Below are 22,265 nucleotides of genomic sequence, written 5' to 3'. Positions count from 1 at the left end.
GCCCTCTTTTGTCAATGTCACCACTGAAATTGAATGTTCAACTCCATCTCTGATGAAGACTCAGTGAAGGGTCCCTCACTTGCCTCGCCCTTCCCACCTTGACCCCAGGCCCCACAGCTGCTGCTCCCGATGCTGGCTAGTCACGTCTCATGCACACACTCTCAACCACTGCTCTCCCTGTTGTCTACCCTTCCAAGAAATTTAACATTTCACTCCATTTTATACACCAACTACAATGATTTAAACCTACCTATGTTTAAGTGGTTTCAGTGTTCACTGCAGTCTTTTGGTACGATGCTGACTCAGTAAACTCAGTTCTAAATTGGTTAGAATAATCTGTGCAGTTTCTCTTCTCAGAACAGTGGGTAAGCGGTGTAACTTCTGAACACCTACAAATCTGAAAACATTTTTCCACTGTCTTCACTGACAACAGGCATGTCCGCCAGGCGTAAATCCTCAGAGATCCTGTCCCCCAGAGCCAGAGGGGTGGCTCCCTATCAACCTCCGGCAAGTCTCCTCTCCTGCAGGCAGGGGTTTCTGTCTGCCTTCCCCCTCCATCAACACTGTGTATGCACATAGCCCCCTCCTCATGGTCCCCACGGTGGGGACGGGTGCCTTCCATCTCCACTCGGCCGCGGCCCAGAACTTGGCCCCTTCAGAAGCACCAGCCCCACGCTGTCTGCCTGCCCCCAGCATCGACTCCACCTCCTGTAGCATTGACGAAGGATGCTCATTTTTGCTTCTGCATTTTCAAGTTCCTATAAAGCCTCCACATCACCTTAGCCTGCTCTCTGTATGGATTTCTGCTTCACAAACAGCACAGCTTATATTCTCTTGAAAAGGCCCAGGTGTCCAGATCCCAGGATGAGATTTATGTTGAGATTTATGCTGATTTCCTCTGTGCGTCCACCCTCTGTCCTGCAGCCCGAGCACCAGCTCACCTGGACCCCGGCCACAACCCTCCCCTCTGACGGCATCGAGGTCCCTGGTGCTGGGCCCATGGCAGCTCAGATGCACGTGCTTCTGCTTATGGAAGGCGAGGCTCTTCACATGTTAAGAAAACGGAACAAGATGATCTAACTGTGTTCCCACACAAACACCAATTTTATTCCAAATAATCACATAATTTTAAGAATTTCCCAAAACATTTTTACAAAGAGTAGCCCCAGTGTCATTTGCCTTGAAAATCCCATTGTGTACATGAGTACCACCTGAGCCAAATGGGGAAAGTCCAAATTTGCTGCAGCTCCATGGGTTTCATTTTAAAAGTTTTAAAAACTTAAAAAAAATTTTTTTTAAACATTTTTTTTTTCTATTTTTCATGATAAATGATGCTACTCATATGTAACTTTACTCGGTGGACTTTTAGTTACTTTGCTGATTTTTACAATCTGACAAGCAGCAGCACGCATGCAGTATCTGTAAACAGTAACGACCAGTCTAAGGGTTTGTGCTGGTGGCCAGGGAGCTGCACTTCGTTAGACCCAAATTGAACAGAGTGGAGTTGAGGTTGATGCAGAGAAAGGCGTGCTCTGGGTGCGTCGTCCTCTGTATCTCCTGAAGCATCAGGTGGATTGTGAAGAGTTCAAAGAGCTTCTTATTACTCCTGCAAGAGAAGGAGCACCTTAACGTCATCTCACAATCAAGAACAGTGAGAAAGCCTTACGTGTGAATAGCATCCTGTTTCATACATGAGGAAATGAAATAGGTAACTAGAGATTCACATGCCGAGAAAGACAAGACACGATTTGTGAAACAGGCCTAACGTGGAAAAGTATTCAAGGAGAAAAGAGGACAATTCATCACCCTGGAGCCTTCACCATAGTCACTACCAGAGCGGGCTTGCCCTCAGCCAGCCAGAGTCAAGTACCTGACCACCATGTCTCAGGAATGTCAGCTTCTTCATGGAGCAGACCATTAGCTGACCTCTTGACTTAGCTCCTGGCCACTGTCCTCTGCAGAGCAACCAGTCAGCAACCTCATTTTCAATAAGTTAAACTCGTATCTGGTAACGTATTTCTTACTTCCTTGTCCAGATCTATTTCCCTCTATGGTAACCTTTATAACCATCCATCTCACATCCAGGGTCTCCATCTCTGTGGATTTACAGGTTTACTCTAAGGCTGGCTTGGGCATTAATGATTCCCAGCCCCTCATTCAAGCTTTGTTCCAATTCTTTATCTACGCCTGAAATGAACACAAACTTCAAAGCTCTGGCCCAGGCCACAGCCATACGGGAACTACACCTCCACCAATTCCAGGAGCAGGAACTCAGAGGAATGAAACACGCCTGCAGCCTCAGGGCACCACAGAGGGTGAAGGACCACAGGCCTCCTGGAGAATTCACTGATTACAAATCAAGACAGTCACAGCCAGTCAGCCTGAGAAAAGGAAGACCATGAACTGACAAGCCTGAACGACACCAGAGTTAAACTAGTACCTTGTTGAACTAAGAATGAAGTCACAACGTGACAACAAATAATTTACAACAGTGTGGCATCGTGTGTGACACCAGGCAGGACGGGCTGCCCTGCAGTCACACAACCACAAGTAGCCTCAGGGTGCACTGTGTTTACTGAACCAAACCAAGAGGTCACAGCATGAAAAACAACGCACAGAAGATGTTCAGACTTCCCTCAAAAGAAACACTAGAGTATATGAGATTCAGGGAAAATATAGTTTAAAGTCTATGTCCTTTTTAAAAAAAAAATAATTTAAATATCAATGCTTGCATCAGGGAAAGAAGAAATACAAAAAGAAAGCCCTCACTTATGGCAATGAAATGAAACCAGTGCAGCAGTGCGTCCAAGACCGTTTGTGGCCAGCACAGGTCACAGTCTTTTCTGCCTGCTTCCTTCTCACCCCTGACCCAGTACATCCACAGTAAGCACCAGCAGGACACACCTTCATCTGCCCCTGTCTTCACCTGTGGTCACAGCACGCCAGCCTGCAGGAAGCTGGCCCAGGGTTCACCCTGTCACTAAGTGTGTGGCCTGAGACCAGCATTTAACACACCACACGTTTGCTGGAAACTCTGATTCAATAATCACAGTGGAGCCACTGCAGGAAGCAGAAATCTAAATGATCACAGTGAGTTGGTTTCTGATGAGAAAGGTGAGAAATCAAATATCCTTACTTGATCTTGGAAAGTTTCTGCAGGATGATACTGAGCTTCTCTAGGACATGGAGGTCGAGCTTCGGGGCCCGGAGCAGCACGGAACAGGTCCGGAAGAAGAGCGAGCAGCTGCAGGCCTCCAGGAAGGGCTGCAGGGCACCTGCGAGACAGGAGGCTCAGGGCAGGGGGCGGGGGGCCAGGCCCTGCGGGGCGCAGTCACCCACTGCTGGGTAGGGTTTCCGTTCTTTCCACTCTTATACTATGGGGAAAATACCATCATTGGAAGAATTAAAATGTCTACTGGCTCTTGTTGAACAAGCAAACTGAAGGTAATGACGTCAGAGTTCCATTCTTCAGACGTCAGATTCTTCCACTAAGCAGAATCGAGAATACAGTCCATAAGAGGAGGCTGTTTAAATAGTGCTTTAGCAGTGTTTAATAAGAAGAAGAAATTCTGTTGGGGTGGTAATTTTTTTAAAGCATCCGAAATTTAAGAATTTCATTTACATGTTAATGACAGCTTGGATAACCACTGAATAAGGAAGAACTTCTTAGCATAAAAGCAAAAGTGGGAAAGATTCATAAAAGAAAAGATTGAAGATTTTAATAAAATTTTATTGAAAAGACGTATGCTTTCTATAGTTTTCCTTGCTTGATTCTTTTTGAGCAATAAGTGTTCACTTATATTTACTTTTCAAACCGTGGTTAAATATGCATAAGGTAACACGTACCACTGGAACCACTTGGAAAAGTGCAGTGTTTGCTAGTGTTAAGTACACACATGCTGTTGTGTAAACACCACCCCACGCACCCCAGAGCTGCTCATCTTCCCCAGCTGACTGTCCCGTGAGTCACTAACCCCCAGTTTCTGTGCCCCATTCCTACCTCCTGTCTCTACATATGACAACACGGGGGCCCTCACATGTGTGAAGTCACAGAGGATCTGCCCTTCTGTGTCTCTTATTACACTCAGCGTAACATCCTTGAAGCCCATCTGTGGTGTAGCAGGTGTCAGCTTCCACCTTTTTAAAGGCTGAATAATATTCCACAGTACACAGACCACACTTTCTCTTGCTGCTTTCAAGATTCTCTGTTTTTGACAGTCTGACATTTTAATATCATGTGTCTCCAAGGCAGGGTCTCTCTGGGTTTATCCTGAACTTCACTGAGCTGTGGAATTTGGTGAAATTCTTAGATTTGTAAAAGCACATCTTTCCTCAAATGTGGTAAGTTTTCGGCCATATTTCTTTAAATCATCTTCATGAATTCTCTCAGCCAAATCTCTGGACAACCACCTGCAGCTTCATGGAGCACTGTGAATCTAGCCCTGCCCTGGATTAGATGTTGTCTTCAGGGAGTGCTGTGGCTAGGCTGATCTTCTGTCCAGACACTAAGACTTTCTCCACATCAACAGTAAGGCTGTGTCGCTCTCTTGTCATTCGTGTGTTCACTAAGCAGCACTTTAAATTTCCTTCAAGAACTTTTCCTTTGCATTCACAGCTTGACTAACAGCTTAGTCGAAGAACCTCAGCTGTAGGCCTGTCTTCGCTTTTGACCCACCTTTCTCACTGACTTCAATCATGTCTAGCTTTCTATTTTAAGTGAGAGAGGAGTACTCTTCCTCTCACATGAACTCTCTGAGGCCACTGGAGGGGTATGCTGCTGCTGCTGCTACTAAGTCGTGTCAGTCGTGTCCGACTCTGTGCGACCCCATAGACGACAGCTCACCAGGCTCCCCTGGGATTCTCCAGGCAAGAACACTGGAGTGGGTTGCCATTTCCTTCTCCAATGCATGAAAGTGAAAAGGGAAAGTGAAGTTGCTCAGTCGTGTGACTCTTAGCGACCCCATGGACCGCAGCCTACCAGGCTCCTCAGTCCATGGAATTTTCCAGGCAAGAGGATGTTAATTAGCCTAATTTCAATATTGTGTGTCAGGGAGCAGGGAGGCCTGAGGAAAGCTATGGGGGAACTGCAGTCAGTGACACAGGCAGAACACACACAACATTATTAAGTTCACGGCCTGCCCCCCAACACCCCTCCTGCCCCAAACCATGACAACCTCAAGACCACTGGTCACAGATCACTGTTAACAAACACAGGAATAATGAAAAGGTTTGAAACACCATGAGAATGACAAAAATGTGACAGAGAGATGTGAAGGGAACAAATGCTGCTGGAAAAATGGTGTCAGAAAATCTATTCAAGGCAAGGTTTCCACACATCTTCAGTATGTTTAAAAAAAGAAGTACTTGCAAAAGCACAGTTCACAATAGGCTTGTGAACATACATATTTTTGGACAGTAGGACTTTTGGGTCTTTGGCTAATTTCCCAACTTCTATTACTTTTATAATAAAAATAAACTTTATTTGAAAAACAAGGTCTGAGAAACATCCTCAAATACATTGTTCCATTCAGGTGTTAAACGGTAACACAAGATGGTTTCTAGAGCACAAAAGAGAATAAACTCATAATACAAATACAAACTTAAATTATTTTATTGAAACTATGTCTGACAAGAAAAGGAAAGTTCTTCAAGAAAGTGAAACTCATGCTCTTACACAGCTAAGCCCAGGTAGGTGAGTGACAGCTTTCACCACTGACAGGAAGAAAAAAAGAAACTACAGAGTAACTTTCTAAAAGCACACTGCTCAGTTATTGTCTGATTTATATTCATGTGCAAAACATATAATCAGAAGTCCTCAATCTAAAAATAACACTGTGCTCACCACACACACTCAGGTAGAGCAACGCACAGACCTCCGTTCAAACTCATGAAGTGTAGCCCAGCAGCTTTCAGAGAACTCTGCCCACACGGTTCCTGGTACTTCTCATGCTTGGGGGGAGGTAGGGTGGGGATGGCTGAGATGACCTGTGGCAGATGGACAGGGGGCCCTGGACAGATACACAGAGCTCCTACTGCTTCACCATGTCTGTGCCAAAGACCGGTCTTCTTAAAGTTCCAACACGGCACGGGGAACCCACCACCTTCCCCCAAATATGTGACAACAGTCATGAAACAAGGTGGCCACCAGATTGGGTGGCTCAGGTCCCCCAGTCACAGCCCACTAGACAAACTGGAACTCCACTTGCATCTGAGACACGAGAGTCCAGAATGGTGAGCCTAGCAGCCAGCTAAGGCGAGTGCTACAGTGTAGACAAAGTTTCTCTACTTCTGAGTCTGGTCCACAAAAACCTCTGCCTGAGGCCCCACCAAGCCCCACTGGGAATGCTGTTTGCGCAAATAAACTTTTCAAGTTACAGTGTGTCTCAGTTTACCATTTTACAATGCTGCTACAAACACTAGAAGATGAAATAAAACAAACATACAGAATACATGCCCCATGTTTTAAATTACTCTGGGATTTAACAGACGTGAAACAACTGTGGAGTCACCTCCCAGTCTCAGGCCATTTCTACACTGACCCCAGGTGGACACCACCAGGCCTAGCTTAGCCACTGGCAGCTCCTCCCGTTCAGCAAAGTGGCAGACCCGAGGCCCAAACCACGGCACTGCATACACGGGCCACCAAGGCCCAAGAGCTGCAGACCAGTCCTATCAGGATTTCTTTTCCAACAATTCTTCCTAAACAGTTATATGGTAAAAGAGGGCTTCCCCAGTGGCTCAGAAGTAAAAGAATCTACCTGCAATGCAGGAGATGTGGGTTCAATCTCTGGGTTGAGAAGATCCCCTGGAGAAGGGAATGGCAACCCACTCCAGTATTCTTGCCTGGAGAATCCCATGGATGGAGGAGTCTGGCAGGATACAATCCATAGGGTCACAAAGAGTCAGACACGACTGAGCAACTAAATTATATGGTGAAATGAGTTTCCGACCTCAAACCTAAAAAGAACAAAACAAAACCAACAGTGGAGAAGTATTTGCTGTGTTTTGATCTAAGATTCATTTATCCCTTCAACAAACTTTGTTGGCTAGTATCAGGCATTGGGTTTATGCTAAAAATGGAAAACGCATCCAACAAATACACACACCTCAGTCAGCGACCCTCAAAGTTACATCACTTCCGGTCTCCTGGGTCCCATCTCTCTGCCAGCACAGCTCCCAGAGAGCAGCCTCAGGAGCAGCTGTTTACCCCACGGGACGGGAAGAGCAAGAGAGGGTGAGGGCGGCTGGGACAGAGATGCTGGGCCCTGCATGAGGAATCGGACATGGTCTTCCACATGGGTGCTGTGGGCGCCCCAATACTTCTGAGATTGTATCACGTTGTCCCCTGGCTACACAGTGACTTCGTCTGTCAGACACTCAGATGGCTTTGTCTCTGATAAACAAACATTTTCACCTGATAGGAGTTTTGTTTTCCTTATTGAAAAAAATTCTGTGAAACTCGTTGGGAATTCACCTACTTCAAAAAGTAACCTTAAGTCTCTGTGTCTCAGTTACTAATTTTGCAATGCTGCTGGAGACCTGACATCAGTCAATCAAGAGCTGCCATGTCACCATCACCGCTCAGGGAGGAGTTAGACTCCAGCGGGCAGCCTGATCGTTTAACAGCGACAGTCAAGAGATGAACACGAATAAACACAGTCAGCGGAGGCTGTCCCCCTGGGGCAGGAGGAAGCAGCCCAGGGTGGGGGGTGTGTGGCAGAGCCCCTCCCCAACCCACAGCCCTGGGTTCAAGTCCGAACTCCACCTCGGTCCAGCCGTGGGTCCAGGACAAGCCAGCTGACCTTCCAGGCCTTGGCTTTCCCCAGGGCCTCCTCGCAGGACCGCTGTGGGGAAACAGGCACACAGACCACATCCAGGGAGGATGGAGGGACAACTGGCCACCAGGGACCTGCCCTTGCTTGCTGGCTCCCACAGAGCGTGAGCTTCCTGGCTGTGGTTCCACGTTCTCAAGGCATAATGAGAAGTGCCGTGCACGGAAGATGAGAAACCGAGAGTGGGAAGAATCACTGAAGCAAAATGGCAGCTTCCCATAAGTTGAGGGGTTTCCCTAGGGTCTGAAGAACAAGGCAGGCAAAGCCCATCAGGGTCTTGGCTGGGCTGGGGAGGAGCCCCCACCAGCGAGTAAGAGCTTGTCTCACCCACCAGGGCCATCGCCGAGAGGAAAACCCCACTGACCACACTGCTTCACGCACTTGAGCATCAGAGACACAGGGAGGCTGCGGGGGTCTCTGGGAGGAGAGGAGGCTGGGTCCCCATGTGCCCTGCAGGTGGGGATGCTCCCTCCCACCCACCAGGAGGACATGGATGCTCTGCCGCACAACAGACATGAGGAACAGAGAAGGGGCTGGAAAGTGAGCGAGTCTTCACACTGAGGCCCCTGGGAAAGCTGGTGGACATGTGGACAAAGGGTGAGGCTCTATAACTCTGAACGGCACTGCTGACCCTGTGATCCAGCTGTGCCGTACACAACACAGTCCAATGTTGAGAATAGGCTCAAACCACTGCCCTCACTGGGCACGACACTCCTTGGACTCTCCCCTCCCTCCCGTTATTGGACATGATACTCACTGGATTCCACGGTCATCTGCAGCAGGCTGTCCATCACACTGGGCAGCAGCCCCCGGCTGGAGAGCTTCAGGTGGCTCAGCACCACCGGCACCGCCTGCAGCTGCAGGAACAGGCTCTTCCCCTCGTCCGCCTGCAGGTCCAGACACAGCGAGTCGAATGCCTGGGCCAGGAAGTCAGCTGGAAGACAGGGCACCAGACAGTGACCGCATCATTAGTCCAGCAGGTCACAGGCATGGCAGTAAGGGGACCCCGATGCGGCCACAAACACGAGAGAAAAGGAGAAACTGGAGGACCAGATGAGATGGGCTGAATTCAGACACTGCCTCTCACTCAGCTGTCAGGACTGAAATGGGAGGAGACGGTACGACAGGGTAAACTTCACTCAGAAATTCCCTGTTTAACACTGAATTTACAGTGAACACCACTCGTTTATATCAAGGAAAACAGTCAATATTCAGCAGTCTGATCATGACTACTGCCTGCCGACACCTGTGAGCAGCATCACCACCGCCACCTCGACAGCTGCTTCTGAGACGAGGTTTCTTGCTACTGCTGCTCCCATCGACCTGTTTCAAAATGTAACTTTATAAAAATGGGGGTTTCTGCCTCAAGATCAAGACCAAATGGGAGCCACTCCCAGAGCTCAGGAGACCGACCTTCTTGGGTTGCCAGTGACCTCTCTGCCAGGAGGAATGGCCGGGGGGCCAGACCATCCTGACCGCAGGATGGACCTGAGGTCAGATAATGCGCAGGTAGTGCATGAAGAGTTAACACAAAGTGTCAAATCCACATCAGGATCATGTCTAGGCAGATGCTCGTGAAGAACAGAAGTCCTTGATTTCTGCCCTGACACTCCAGCGATAACCCTTCCCTGACCTGGGCCCTCACGGTTACTTACGAACTCTGTACTTACGTCCTGTTACTTCTAAGTGGATGAGGTTTTACTGACACTGTGTTAGAGCAAGGTCCACATTTCACAGAATGTGCTTTGCTTACATGAACAAATCTCTTTCTTCGTTCATTATTGTTCCTTATTACTGATGATCAGAAGAGTTAACACTCTAGTTACAAGCTCTGTGGGGTCTTGTTCATCAGGGCGCCACCCCCATGACCCGAGCACCCCCAAAGGCCAGTCTCCTGACACCATCTCCCTGGAAATAGGGTCCCCATGTAAACTGAGAGGGACAAACATTCAGCCCACAGCACATGGCAGCCAGCACCTCTCTCTGCCAGTGTCCATCTGACCTGCATGGACCATCCCCAAGTCACCAGTTTTCACTATTTGCTTCCATGTCCATCCCCACGTGTTTAAGGCCACTGCCGGGGACGGCATGTCCAATACTGGACTGCGCAGAGTGGGGGAGGAGGCACCGACTCCTTCCTGCTTCTCTCTTTTTCCCATTTGCGTTACCAGCCACGAACATCACTGTGTCTCTGATGACGGGACCAAGTATGTTGATACATGGTGAACTCTGGTCTGGGCTTCTCACACACATCTCAGACAGCCACTACCCCTTCTGATACAACTCTGGGGACCATAACCACGAGGAAGAAGAGAATGAAGACAGAGGCACTGTCTGGTAGGCAAGCTCTCTCTGTTGCTATCTACTGAGCTCTGCTGTTACAAGGAAAAGCAGTCAGAGGCCAGGGAGGCAGATTAACATACATGTGTTCAACTAAACTCTATTCACAGAAATAAGTGCTGGGCCTCACTGGCTCCCGGGCTCCGGCCCACCAAGCATTGTCCCAGTGGATCCGTAAAGGCGCACTCTCCGTGCTGTGTGGGTTCTGTGAGGCGGGTAGCGGCAAAGGCTGCCGTGGACACAGGATCCAGGCGCATCAGTAAAGGCCCTGGAGGGCATGAAGCCAGCCCACCATGACCTTCTCAACTTCAGCAACTACAGTCGGGCCCCCAGCATGAAACAGCACACTAGTCCACTCTGAAAAAGTAAACTGTGTAACTATGTAAGAACTGCTTCACTGTGGACAATCTGAAGGCTTACCTTGAGTGACTGTTTTGAGGACGATTAAAGTGGACACGAATCTCAGGGGCAAGCTGGTGCTCTTGAAGAAGGCAGCTGTCCTCGGTCGACTCTCCACTGAGTGCTCTAAGGCCACGTCCTGAACACCCTTCGTCACCACTCCTCTGAATATGTCTTCACCCAGCCTCCTCAGTGTGGCTGTCATGGTCGAGTGCTGTTAAACATATGAACTCTCTCGGTACACTTATCCATGGTCAGGAAATAGATATTTTAAATACTACAATCAAATATATGAACTAAAAATAAGCCAACTAAAAAAAATTCAATGGAGCTGAAAATACACAGGATTGAAAAGCAGAATACAGGACACCCACTTTGCAGACATACACAGATGAAAAGGGCATGGACAAAGAACACACACCACGCTGACAGAGACTGAGAGGCCGGAGCAGTTCTCAGCCTCAAACAGGCTTCAGAGCAGGCAGTTACCAGGGAAGGAGGGGCAGCACGCAGTGATGGAGGGTGAGGGCTCCAGGAAGACACGACGACACCTCGGGTGTGTGATCGCCTGCAGACACAACACCCACCGCACCGTCTGTCAAGAATAACCGATAAGCTGCACTTCATGAAAATCAAAACCTCCTGTTCTGTGAAAGCACTGTCAAGAGAATAAGAGGACAAGCCAGAGACGGGGGAGAAAACATGTGTAAAAGACACACTTGAAAGACTGTTATCCAAATACTGATAGGGTCCTAGAGATTCAGCAGTAAGAGAATACAGCCCGATTAAAAACGCACAGATGACCCGGACACCGCAGCCGAGACGACACACAGATGCCAAGCAGACATAAGCAGCAGCACCGCACACGTCATCAGCGTGAAACCCCTGTGGGTAACACCCCACACTACAGGAAGGGCCGAAGCCCTGAACCCCGACACCGCCAAATGCTCGTCAGCCCATGGGGCAGCAGGTACCCTTAGCACTGCTGGGGGACCAGAGAGTGCAGCCACTCGAAAGACAGGCTTCAGCTTCTTAAATAACAAAGCATCCTCTTAGCCAATAACCACATTCCCTGATATTTCAGCTCCTGAAGGAGCTAAAAACTTACATCCACACAAAAACCCACCTGTGGATGTGACAGCAACTCTACTCAGAGTTGCCAAATCTTGGAAGCAACCAACATGTCTGTCAGTAGGTGATGGATAAACAGTGGTCCATCCAGACAGTGGAATAGTATTCACAGCTTTAAAGAGTTATTAGGCCGTGGAAAGGCAGGGAGGAGCCTTAATACATATGACTATGTGGAAGAAGCCCATGTTAAAAGGGCACGCACTGTGTCACCCAGCTCTGCGACATTCTGGAAAAGGCAGGACCACCTGGGTAGTAAATGGACCAGGTGAGGTGGGGGAGAACAGGCACAGCATAGAGGATTTTTAGGGCAAATTTTTTTTTTGGTATCAAATGTTAATTTTTTGCATCAAATTTTATATCAAACTATACTGTGTGATAGTGTAACAATGGTTACAGGCTCCAATACATTTGTCAAAACCCACAGAACGCACACCACCAAGATGTTGGGGGATGATGGCACATCCACGCAGGACGTGGATGTGAAGAAGATTCCGTCTGGCAGGGATGCTGATGGGTGGGGCGGGATGGGGGGCGCCGGCGGTGCAGGTGTAGGGCAGGGTACCTGGGAAATCTCCCCGCTCAATGCTGCTCTAAACCGTGACGTCTACATATGAGAAGAGCCACGTGAGGCTCTGGAGGGAGACGGGACGGTCACCTGATCGCGGCCCTGGCGGCGACACTGCACCTGTTCTGCACGGCATCACCTTCAGGAGATGGACACAATGTGTCTATTATTTCTTATGACCACAGAGAATCTCTAATCACCTCAAAATAAAAAGCTTAACTTATGTACCCGCACTTTGACAACTGTTAAAACTAAATTATTAAAAACCCATCAGTACATGTTCAGCAATGCGCAGGTGAGAACCAAACTTCACAGCAGAAAGCTGTGCAGCTGGCAGCCCCGCCCCAGAGCACACGGAGCGACCAGGTCCACACTGGAGGCAGGGCAGCACGAACTGTCTCAGGAAGAATGAGGAGACTATTCCGGAAGGAAGACAAAGTCCCACTCAACGCTGAGTCTAGCCTTTGACGGCTGAAAGCAAGAATTCAGCCAACCTTTCTCAGAACCCATCACACAAACAGCAAAGTCACAGTGACTCTGAACAGACTTGATCATTTTATGTAACTTTCTTTTATGAGACAACCCATGACCAATACATCCAGATGATATTATGTGTGTGGGTGCACATGCTCCCCCACACACGTGCTCATGCACTCACTTGTTTACCATGATGGCAAAATATTTAGGGTTTCCTCAGGAAAGGTATTTCCCTAAACCTCAGCCATCCGGCTACATGACCATCAGGCCCGCATGGAGCAGCTTAGCCCCCGCATCCTAAGGGCCATGGGGCCAAGAGGAAACTACCCCAGCAATGCTTTGTTTCTTCCCCATTTTTAACTGAATGAAACCTGTATCAGGATGTATCAGTACTAACTGGGGAAATAAAATTTTACAAACCTACTATAATTCACAGCACACGGTACACACGCGCTTCACATTTGGATTAAACAACCCTACGTGAGCTGGTAACACACACCCTTCATTTACATGACGCTGGAGTAACTCTCCCTCTTTGATTAGCTTATCCTAACAATCACAGTCCCATTTAGCTAGAGTGTGTTTATTGACATAAGCACAAAAAATCAATTTCTATTACCTTCAAGAATATAAGAAACCATAAATTAAATAACGGGGTGGGTGGAAGCAGTTAGTTTCAACAATAACCTAACACAGTGAAACTCCTTATTACACAATTCTGAAGCTCACAAACAATGACCCACTGCACTGAGAAAGAGGACAGAGAAGGAGAAAGAAGAGCAAGTGGTGAACGAAGCAAGGGAGGCAGGAAAAGTCCTGCGACGTGAAGAGAATGCACAGGGAAGCCTGAGACAGAGCAAGACCGGGAGCCACGCAGCACTGAACACAGCTTTCCCTGCAGATCGACTCTGATTCAGTTACCTGAGTCCCGGCATCGAGCTGCCTCAAAGACCAGTAGATAAACTTCACGAAAGGCTCGTGAAGCCTGGCATTCACAAAGGGCAACCACTGCAGCTGCTCTGTCATCAGAGGCAAAAGCTAAAGATGAAATGATGGAAAATATAAACACACAGTTTTCAGACATCTGAAATTATCACAGTTTTCCAAAAATTATTTTTCCAAAAGAAAAGAGTTCTCTAACAAAAAAAATCTCTACTTTAAAATTAAATGCAATACAATAAGAAAACACACATTTGAGACATTACATATATATTTCCTTGACCTACCAATACCACACCTAGAATTTTAAAATTAACTTATATAAACACACATCTGAATCTTTTGTTGTTGTTCAGGTGCTAAGTTGTGTCTGACTCTTTGTGATCCCATGGACTACAGCATAAACTTCTGGTACATGTATAACCATTAACTGATAATGACATCTTTATTGCCATGGCATAGTCTGAGGTGATAAAAGCAGGTTTCAAAAGTGTGATAAGATCCTCTTTATATAAAATATGTCTATTGAATTTACACTGACAGAGATAAGAAAAGATGTTTTTTAAAAAGTATTAACAGTGAGATTTCAGTAACTGGAAAGATGCTCACTTTCCTCTTTATATGTCTTTCATAAACATTTTAATGTTAATTTGTAAAAATAATACACATTTTAAAAAAAGAACATTGACTCAACAGTATGTTATTTTGTTGAAAGTTTAAGACCACAAAGATACAGTCTAAGCCTTTGAGGAAATAATCCCACTTCTGCTATAACAGCCTAAGAAAATTACCTAAAATAAAACCTTCCAAAAGCTCACATACAAAAATAGTGTTACAATGATTTGAAAAAAATGGAAGTGACTTAACAGCCTAACAAAGGGAAATAGCTAGGTCAGGTGAATAGCTACTCAGTGGACTAAAGATGATGAACAGAAAATATTAATGATAAAAATTAAGTAAAAGTAATAAAAGCAAGGATGTAAAATCATATGTAATTGGACCACAGACATAATAAAGACACACCAGACCTCGGACAGCAGCTCTGGGACACCCTCTCCACGCACCACCCACCTCTATTCCGCGACCCCAACCCCTGATACACCCTCTTTGACTTCTGAGACCCAGCTCCCCCCACCTCTCTGCTCACTTTCAGGGACCCCTACTGGCTGGTTCTCAGTCACCTGGTCACCTGCTCCTCAACCCAGCCAATTAGGATTCATGCCTCCAGCATCCACACCCAGTTCAGGCATCTCTGCAGAGCTCCATCCCCATGGCAACACCCACCAGACACAAGCAGGCTAGTCTCCAGCTCAGCTGCCTAAAACTATCTAGCCAGAGGGCAGAGGTGCAAACCCAGATCTTGTGGTTTCCTACCTGGAGTGAATGCTGCCAACATGCATTCCAGTGCAAAATCAACAGCTGGGAGCCAACCTTGAGACCCCGCAAAAGTACGGGATCCATCACCAAGTCCCACCAAGTCCCAAGTATGCAAAGTTGCATACTTTTGTACTGGCTTCCCCAATGGCTTACGTAGTAAAGAATCTGCCTGCAATGCAGGAGACACAGGAGACCAGGAATCGATTACTGGGTTGGGAAGATCCTCTGGAGGAGGAAATGGCAACCCACTCCAGTACTCTTTGCCTGGAAAATCCCTTAGATGGAGGAGCCTAGTGGGCTGCAGTCCAAAGGGTCGCAAAGGGTCTGACACAACTGAATGATTAATGTTTCACTTCAAAGGTGTACGTCCAGAACAAGTTAATAAATAATAATCTTTATTTGAGGATGACGACAAGAACCTGGTGCTCCCTCGGGCTATGGCTGGAGGTGTAGTTCCGTGGTCAGCTGGCTGTTAGCAGAAGGTCACCCCAGCCTGGTTATGACCCTCCTGCCTCCTTCTCTTGCCTTCACGGCTGGTAAGGGTGAGTGAGCCTCTGACTGACTCTACAGTAGCCTCTTGTGTCTGGTCTGAAGTGCTCTGTGGTTACTGAACCCACCCGGATCACCCTGGGTTAATCATCACTTTAACCAAAGCTCCAACACTTGGCCACCTGATGCAACAAGCCGACTCATTAGAAAAGACCATGATGCTAGGAAAGATGGAAAGCAGGAGAAGGGGACAACAGAAAACGAGATGGTTGGATGACATCACCAACTCAATGGACATGAGTTTAAGCAAGTGCTGGGAGATGGTGATGAACAGGGAAGCCTGGTGTGCTGCAGTCCATGGGGCTGCAAAGAGGTGGACACAACTGAGTGACTGAACAACAATCTCCACTTAGGGGTGAGTGGATAAGTAACTTTAATTCACTTTGGCAAAGTGATGTAACATCCATGGGCTCTAGGGGCTTAGGTTATGAATATCTCTAGGGCCATTATCCTGCCCAGAACAAAAGGCATTCAGAAGAAACTTTTTAGGTAAGGATGGAAACAATTTCCCAAAATGAAACTGCTTCCTGTATGTAATAATTCTTTAAGTAAAACAAACAACCTCAGATATCCAATCTTCAGAGTTTTTAATGTATTTCTTGTAGAATACAACAGTCAACCTCTAGTAACAATTTATATTGACTGTAAATATGAATAGCAATATCCAAATTAATGTTTGTAATTTAAGAAAATGGTCATTTGTCTTTAATAAAGAGAAGCCTTTTGAAAATAATTTGTTCTTTCATGACAAAAGGCAAAATAAAATTATTTTAGTGAGATGTGAATCCTAAAAAGATGCATTATCAGGAATTGTTCATATCACTGATTACCTGCCTAACTCTAAAATATAATTATTTTGCCATTTTTTGGAGTAGGTTTTTAATTTCTGGTCTTCCTTTAAAAGGAAATTCCCATCATGTTATAAAAATACACACAGGAATTCATGTGGATTAAATCTAAAATGAGTCTTTTTACAACAGACTGTTGGTATGATCAACTTTCTATCAAAAATACTTTCAATATTTATTCTCCTGCAAAATACACCACAGCCTTCCTTTTTTCACTCTTCACGTCTCTACTGAGTTATGACTCAAATTATTTCAAATTAAAAACAAACCTTCACACACTTCTCCTGAATATCACTTCTCTGAGAAGCAAATGTGGGTAGTGGTTTTTCACCATCCATTCCAGATTCCTCATTTTTCAATTTGCTAAGGTGATGATCTGAAATCCAGTCCATGAAGACAGTTAAAAGTTCATAAACTTGTCCATTAAGTGATACCTTTAAGCAAAAAATTAAAGCAAGCATTTATTTCAATTCACAGCTTGCTATAACTTCAAAGGCAAGTTTTACATTTGTTAAGTGATTATGGAATAATTTATTTAAACAGCTTCCATAAAACATGCATTGGATTGCAAAGCTTCTCCAAATGGAAGAAATTCCAAATCAAATCTCTCCAGTTAACATCAGACACATGTTAAATGCTGGCTGACAGAAGGGGGAGACCCACCACAATAAGGACATTGAAAGAACTGTACCTTATTACCAAGAGAGAGAATTTTCATTAAAATTCTTTATCCAAGTTTGATAATGAAGAAAAGCAAAATTGGCCTTAATTCAAAGGCATGAACCACCCATACCTAAGATTTTAACAAATTTAAAGGTTTTAAAAGCTAAATAATTTCCACCGTGGAACTTATCTTCCTCCCCCAAAAGCTGTTTTTCTTTACATTGTACCATTCTATAAAATGGACATGAAAATTTTTTTCCTGGAAACCCTGTTCTTTGAGAGTCTACACAAATGGGAAGAAAACAAGAACCAAATGCCATAAAAAACCAGTACAAATTCAACTCAACTGACTTCCATGTTCCTTCAAACCACTTTTAATCATTTTAAGTCGATGTTTATCACACGTCTGCCTTAGGGAACTATGCCAGATTTAACTTTAGACAGAGAAGTACAAGAGCAAAGTAATAAAAAAGGCATAGTTCAGCAGACAGCAATCCACAAAAACAAAAACAGATGAAGGAAAACAAAGTTACATTATTCTGAACAAGAGTAATCTTTAACTTTTTCAATTTTCTTCAAATAGGAACTTTTGATGAAAACTACAATCATCTTGAGTATCCAAGAATCTCCACTTTTTCTACTTTAATTTTAATTAAAATTTTTTTCCACAACTAGCATCCTCTTTAATAAAACATGGAAGCTATGTAGCAGGAAACGGGTGGGCGAGTAAAACAGGACCTCTCCCAGCCACTAAGCCCTCTGCACACAGCCCGTGCGCGGCAGACGGGGGGTTTGGGTGTGGGGAGGCAGCTACAGGCTGGGGCAGCCTTTTCAGGAGTGGAATGTGGGGTCCAGGCAAGTCTGCAGTGAGATATCACTACTATCCACTGGAAAGACGAAAATAAAAAGGACTGGAAACATCAAATATGGATGAAGCTATGGCGCAACAGAACAGACTGCCAGCAACGGTACAAATAACATGACCTCTTTGGAAAACTGGCGGCTGTCCCAGAAGTTAAACCTATGTGTACCTTATGACCCAGAAATTCCAGTCTTGGCTTTATTTCCAAGAGGGATGGAAACACATGTCCACAAAGAGCCCTGTACACTGATATTCTTAGCAGCTGAATATTTTGCTCTGTTTTTAAAACAAAAGCATATCTGAAATATTATGATACTTTTCTAAAAAGAAATTATTACGGTGAATACTTCCATAACAAAAAGAATGTTTGATACATTGGAAAAAAAAAAAAAAAAAAGAAAGAACAACGAGAAAAATGTCCTGGCTTTGCAGCAGAGAAATGTTCAACCATACCTTACAAGGTTTTGAAGCTGGTACTTTTTCCTGCTTTAAACTTTTTGCTTCATGAGTGGCCTGGGGATTGCCTTTCAGTCTCTGTATTGTCATGAACTCATACTTCCTCTGCGACAGTACATATCCACGAATTAAAGAAAAACGGTATCAGAAGTGAGACCAAGACAGCCATTTCAGATTTCACTTGTGTCTCAAGAGCAGAGCAGGTTCCTTACCTGTAAATTGTCTAAGCGAGCTTGAACTCTTTTGGCCTGAACCTCCAGCTTCCTGTTTTCTTCACTCACTTCATTCAACTAAAGCAGGAAAATAACAAGACATTTCAATAGAAACCTCAAGCTGATTTCCTACTGAAGTTTTCCCAGGATACTATCTTATCTTGTCTATCACCAGGCAACACAACACACAGAGGCAGGCAGCACCTGCGATTAAAGATCACAGCAAAACCACCACTGGGCCCTAAAACATGAAGAGTGTCTAGAAAGTTTGCTTAATTCTACGAAAAACCTTCAAGCCTCCTAACATCTTAAATGAAGACATTTTAACAGGGAACGTCCTTTTTCTGAGTTTTCTACTGAACTATAATATACATACGTGAAGATGCACAAACCACGTAACAATGTAGTGAATTACTGGGACTGGAGTTCATGTCTGTGTAACTCAGGAAAAGTGCCTTCTTCACCATGTGGGTCTTCCCACCCCACATGCAACACAGCCTTCAACTTCTTTCCATCCTCTTTAATTGCTTTTTAAATCATGTTTTGCACGTTTTGTGTGTTCTGTGCATGTATAATCTCTTAGGTTTATTCCTTCACAGCCAATGCTTCTTGATGCTACTACCCATAGCATCTTTCAATAAAGAGTATCTGGTTATTGTTGATATGCAGAAATACACTTGCTTTCTAAAAAAATTTAAATTTATCTTTTTAATTGAAGGATAAATGCTTTACAGAATTGTACTGGCTTCTGCCAAACATCAACATGAATCAGACATACACATACATACGTCCTGACTTTTACTGAACCCATATCCGAATAGTCTCCTGAATTTGTTTAATTCTAGTAACTTATCTGTATGCTCGTCTGGACACCGACTATATCTGTGCATAATCACGTCATCAGAGGCTAATTCTCATTTCTTCCTTCCCAATCCTGACCTCTCCTTGCTACGTGGACCAGGACGTTAGTTCAAAGATCCCCGGAATCAGGAACAGTGAACACCTTCCTTGTTCTGATCTCCGAGGGAAAAGATTTCAGTAACTTATGTTAAGTGTGAGTGTTGTCAGGATTGTTTCTTTTTGTAGATACTCTATGAGAATTAAGTTCTCTTCTATTCCTAGTTATTGTCTTGAGTTGGTGCTGAATTTTAAATCAAAGAATTATGATTCTTTTCTTTTTATCAGATGATGTGTTAATTTTCAAATGATAAATGACCCCTGTATTCCTCAGATAAATCCACTGAATGACATTACACTTTTTAGGTAGCTCTAGATTCAACTTGCTGATATTAAAATTTTTGCATATACACTCATTGGAGACTGGCTGCATTTTTCTTGTCGTGCTGACAGGTTTAGACTCAAAGTTCTGCCTGGCATCCTATGACAGGAAAGAGAGCCTTTCTCTTTTATGTTAATCATGTCTGTGATATTTCCTCCAGGAGTACTGTTCCTTCTTTGAAGGTAAGGTGCCTTCTTTGTCTCTGATTTTATCTTTACCTAAAGTTTTCACATCTTAAAACAGCGTACCAGTATGGTGTTCCTCAACATTTATCCTCCTTAGGTTAACAGAATTTCTTAAAATCTGTGGGCTGGCAGGCTTCACCAACTTGTGGATAGTATCCTTTCACATTCTGCCTCTCTATCTCACCAAGTACTTTGGAAACTCCCATGTTAACTTCTTCACTATGTTCCCTGTGCCTCTCAGGTGAAGTGTTCAACCTTTCACTATGCATATCAACAGGCTCTACCCCTTAGCAATGCACACATCCACCCCAGTCACTACACACTCACCAAACACATGCCCATCAGGATCATAGTCACCTGAGAGCCAGGTACAGGCAACAATGACCCCATGCTAGCAATCAGAAACTCTTCTCAAGAGCGTGAGACAAGACTGCAATGGGAGAACAGTCTCTCCAAGGATAAGAGAACTCCAGACAAAGTGGGTCAAGGTCATACTCTCACTGCAGGAGGGCAGACAGTTCAGAAATGACAAAGAATCAGATCCAGTGAGAACTGGGGGACCTGGTTATCACCGTCATGGAGATAGGTTATAACAAGTGGGGACTACAGAAATCAGAGAGACAGAGAAGAACACACAGCTGGCTAAGGAGTTCGAGGTGCAAACGCTTGAGAGTCCACATTCAGCCCCCTGCTGGAATCCATAAGTTCCCCACCCTGGACCTCAGCTGCTAAAATGCCAAGGTTCACCCGTTTGTGCTCATCCATGCTTCCCTCCCCACAACAAACACACCATCACTCTCCTGTCCCTCTTCACAAAACCCTGCACTTCAAAACTGGCAAAGGGGAGCAGAAAAAAAAAAAAAAACAACAACTAGCAAGAACCTGGTGCAACCTGAGTATGATGGAGCACTGAGCTGACCCACAGCTCTGCATACAAGGTACAGTGCAGTGTGACACAGTGGGTGTGAGCTCGCCACAGCTCTGCATATGTAACAGACTGCACAGCAGTACGATGCGGTGGTGTGAGCTCGCCACAGTTCTGCACGCATACATAGTGCAGTGCAGTGTGACGTGGTGGGCATGAGCTTGTGCTCCCAGCACAGGATCCACACACAACAGACACTCCAAAAATACACAGTGGTGTTTAACAGCCAGGTCAAGAATAGCACAAAGCTACAACTCAGCACCTGAAGTCCCCAGGTTAGCACGTTTTCTTTTGCTTGTTTTTAATCTAGTCACTGCTCTTAACAGTTTGAAAAATTCCAAGTTGTCCAATAGCTCAGCTAGTTGTCAAAACAGATGATGAGAAACCAAGAGCTAGCTTAACTATTCTATATTCAGAAGTATTTTATAATAAAGCTAACAAATAAAGATGATAATCAAGGTTTTCTCTACACAGAATATGCTCTAAGATTCTGACTTGAACTGGTTAATCTATACAGTTCTGAGAATGTCTCATAATCTAACACAGATAAACTAGGTCTTACCTGTTTCTTTAAGCTATCATTCAATCCTTTCAATGCATCAAAGGAAGACCTCAGCCTTTTGCTTTCCTTATTTCTCTCTCTAAGAACTTCAGTTAAGTGCTCAACTTCTGCATCATGTTGCTAGGAGGGAAAAAACAGAGATTCAATATCACTAATGCTACTGAACATAAGTTACATAAAAATTACAACTCTCTGGGGCTTCCCTGGTGACTCAGTAAAGAATCTGTCTGCCAATGCAGGAGACAAGGGTTCAATCTCGGATCTGGGAAGACCCTACATGCCTCAGAGCAACTAAAGCCCTTCCACCACAACTACTGAGCCTGTGCTCTAAGTCTGTGCTCCACAGCGAGAAGTCACTGCAATGAGAAGCCGCCCACACACTGCAACTAGAGTAGCCCCGCTCATCACAAGTAGAGAAAAGACGGCGCAGCAACCAAGACCGAGCGCAGCCAAAGACAAATATATAAAATTACAAGAAATAAATAAAAAATAAAAACTAGCCTTTAAAAAAAATTACAACTCCTTGAATCACAAGGACTTTAATCAGTATATTTAAGCATAATGGCTGACACTGCAAGTAATTTATAAAAACTGGATAATCAACCAACTTAATAACAAAGAACTAAAAATGTATGTTAAATACCTATTAAAACATATTACACAA

The 22,265-nt window shown here is 45.0% G+C and overlaps 1 protein-coding gene across 31 annotated transcripts in view; it reads right to left on the bottom strand.

Moving 5' to 3' along the window:
• Positions 1-1,077: 1,077 nt before the first annotated feature.
• CCDC138 (coiled-coil domain containing 138) overlaps positions 1,078-22,265 on the bottom strand; it is a 30,040-nt gene continuing 8,852 nt past the window's right edge. For 7 of the 31 annotated variants that reach the window (XM_086326692.1, XM_086326708.1, XM_086326710.1 and 4 more), the window contains exons 7-15: positions 21,602-21,721; positions 18,651-18,728; positions 18,436-18,543; positions 16,727-16,891; positions 13,666-13,782; positions 10,593-10,785; positions 8,590-8,766; positions 3,137-3,275; positions 1,078-1,606 (exon numbers count right to left, since the gene is read on the bottom strand). In XM_086326692.1, the coding sequence (XP_086182818.1) occupies positions 1,441-1,606; positions 3,137-3,275; positions 8,590-8,766; positions 10,593-10,785; positions 13,666-13,782; positions 16,727-16,891; positions 18,436-18,543; positions 18,651-18,728; positions 21,602-21,721 (1,263 nt within the window). In that variant the 3' untranslated portion in view covers positions 1,078-1,440. Of the gene's footprint in view, positions 1,607-3,136; positions 3,276-6,758; positions 6,958-7,444; positions 8,076-8,589; positions 8,767-10,592; positions 10,786-11,060; positions 11,230-12,264; positions 12,407-13,665; positions 13,783-16,726; positions 16,892-18,435; positions 18,544-18,650; positions 18,729-21,601; positions 21,722-22,265 lie in introns of those variants that run through there. The other 24 variants (XM_086326691.1, XM_086326703.1, XM_086326704.1 and 21 more) reach the window with 15 other exon arrangements.

This window comes from Bos grunniens, chromosome 11 (assembly GCF_055505025.1).
Source record: "Bos grunniens cultivar Pamir isolate PY7600 chromosome 11, Bosgru_T2T1.0, whole genome shotgun sequence".
Lineage (NCBI taxonomy): Eukaryota > Metazoa > Chordata > Mammalia > Artiodactyla > Bovidae > Bos > Bos grunniens.
The sequence above is the reverse complement of the archived record's forward strand: the minus strand, read 5'-3'. Positions and strand labels throughout refer to the sequence as shown.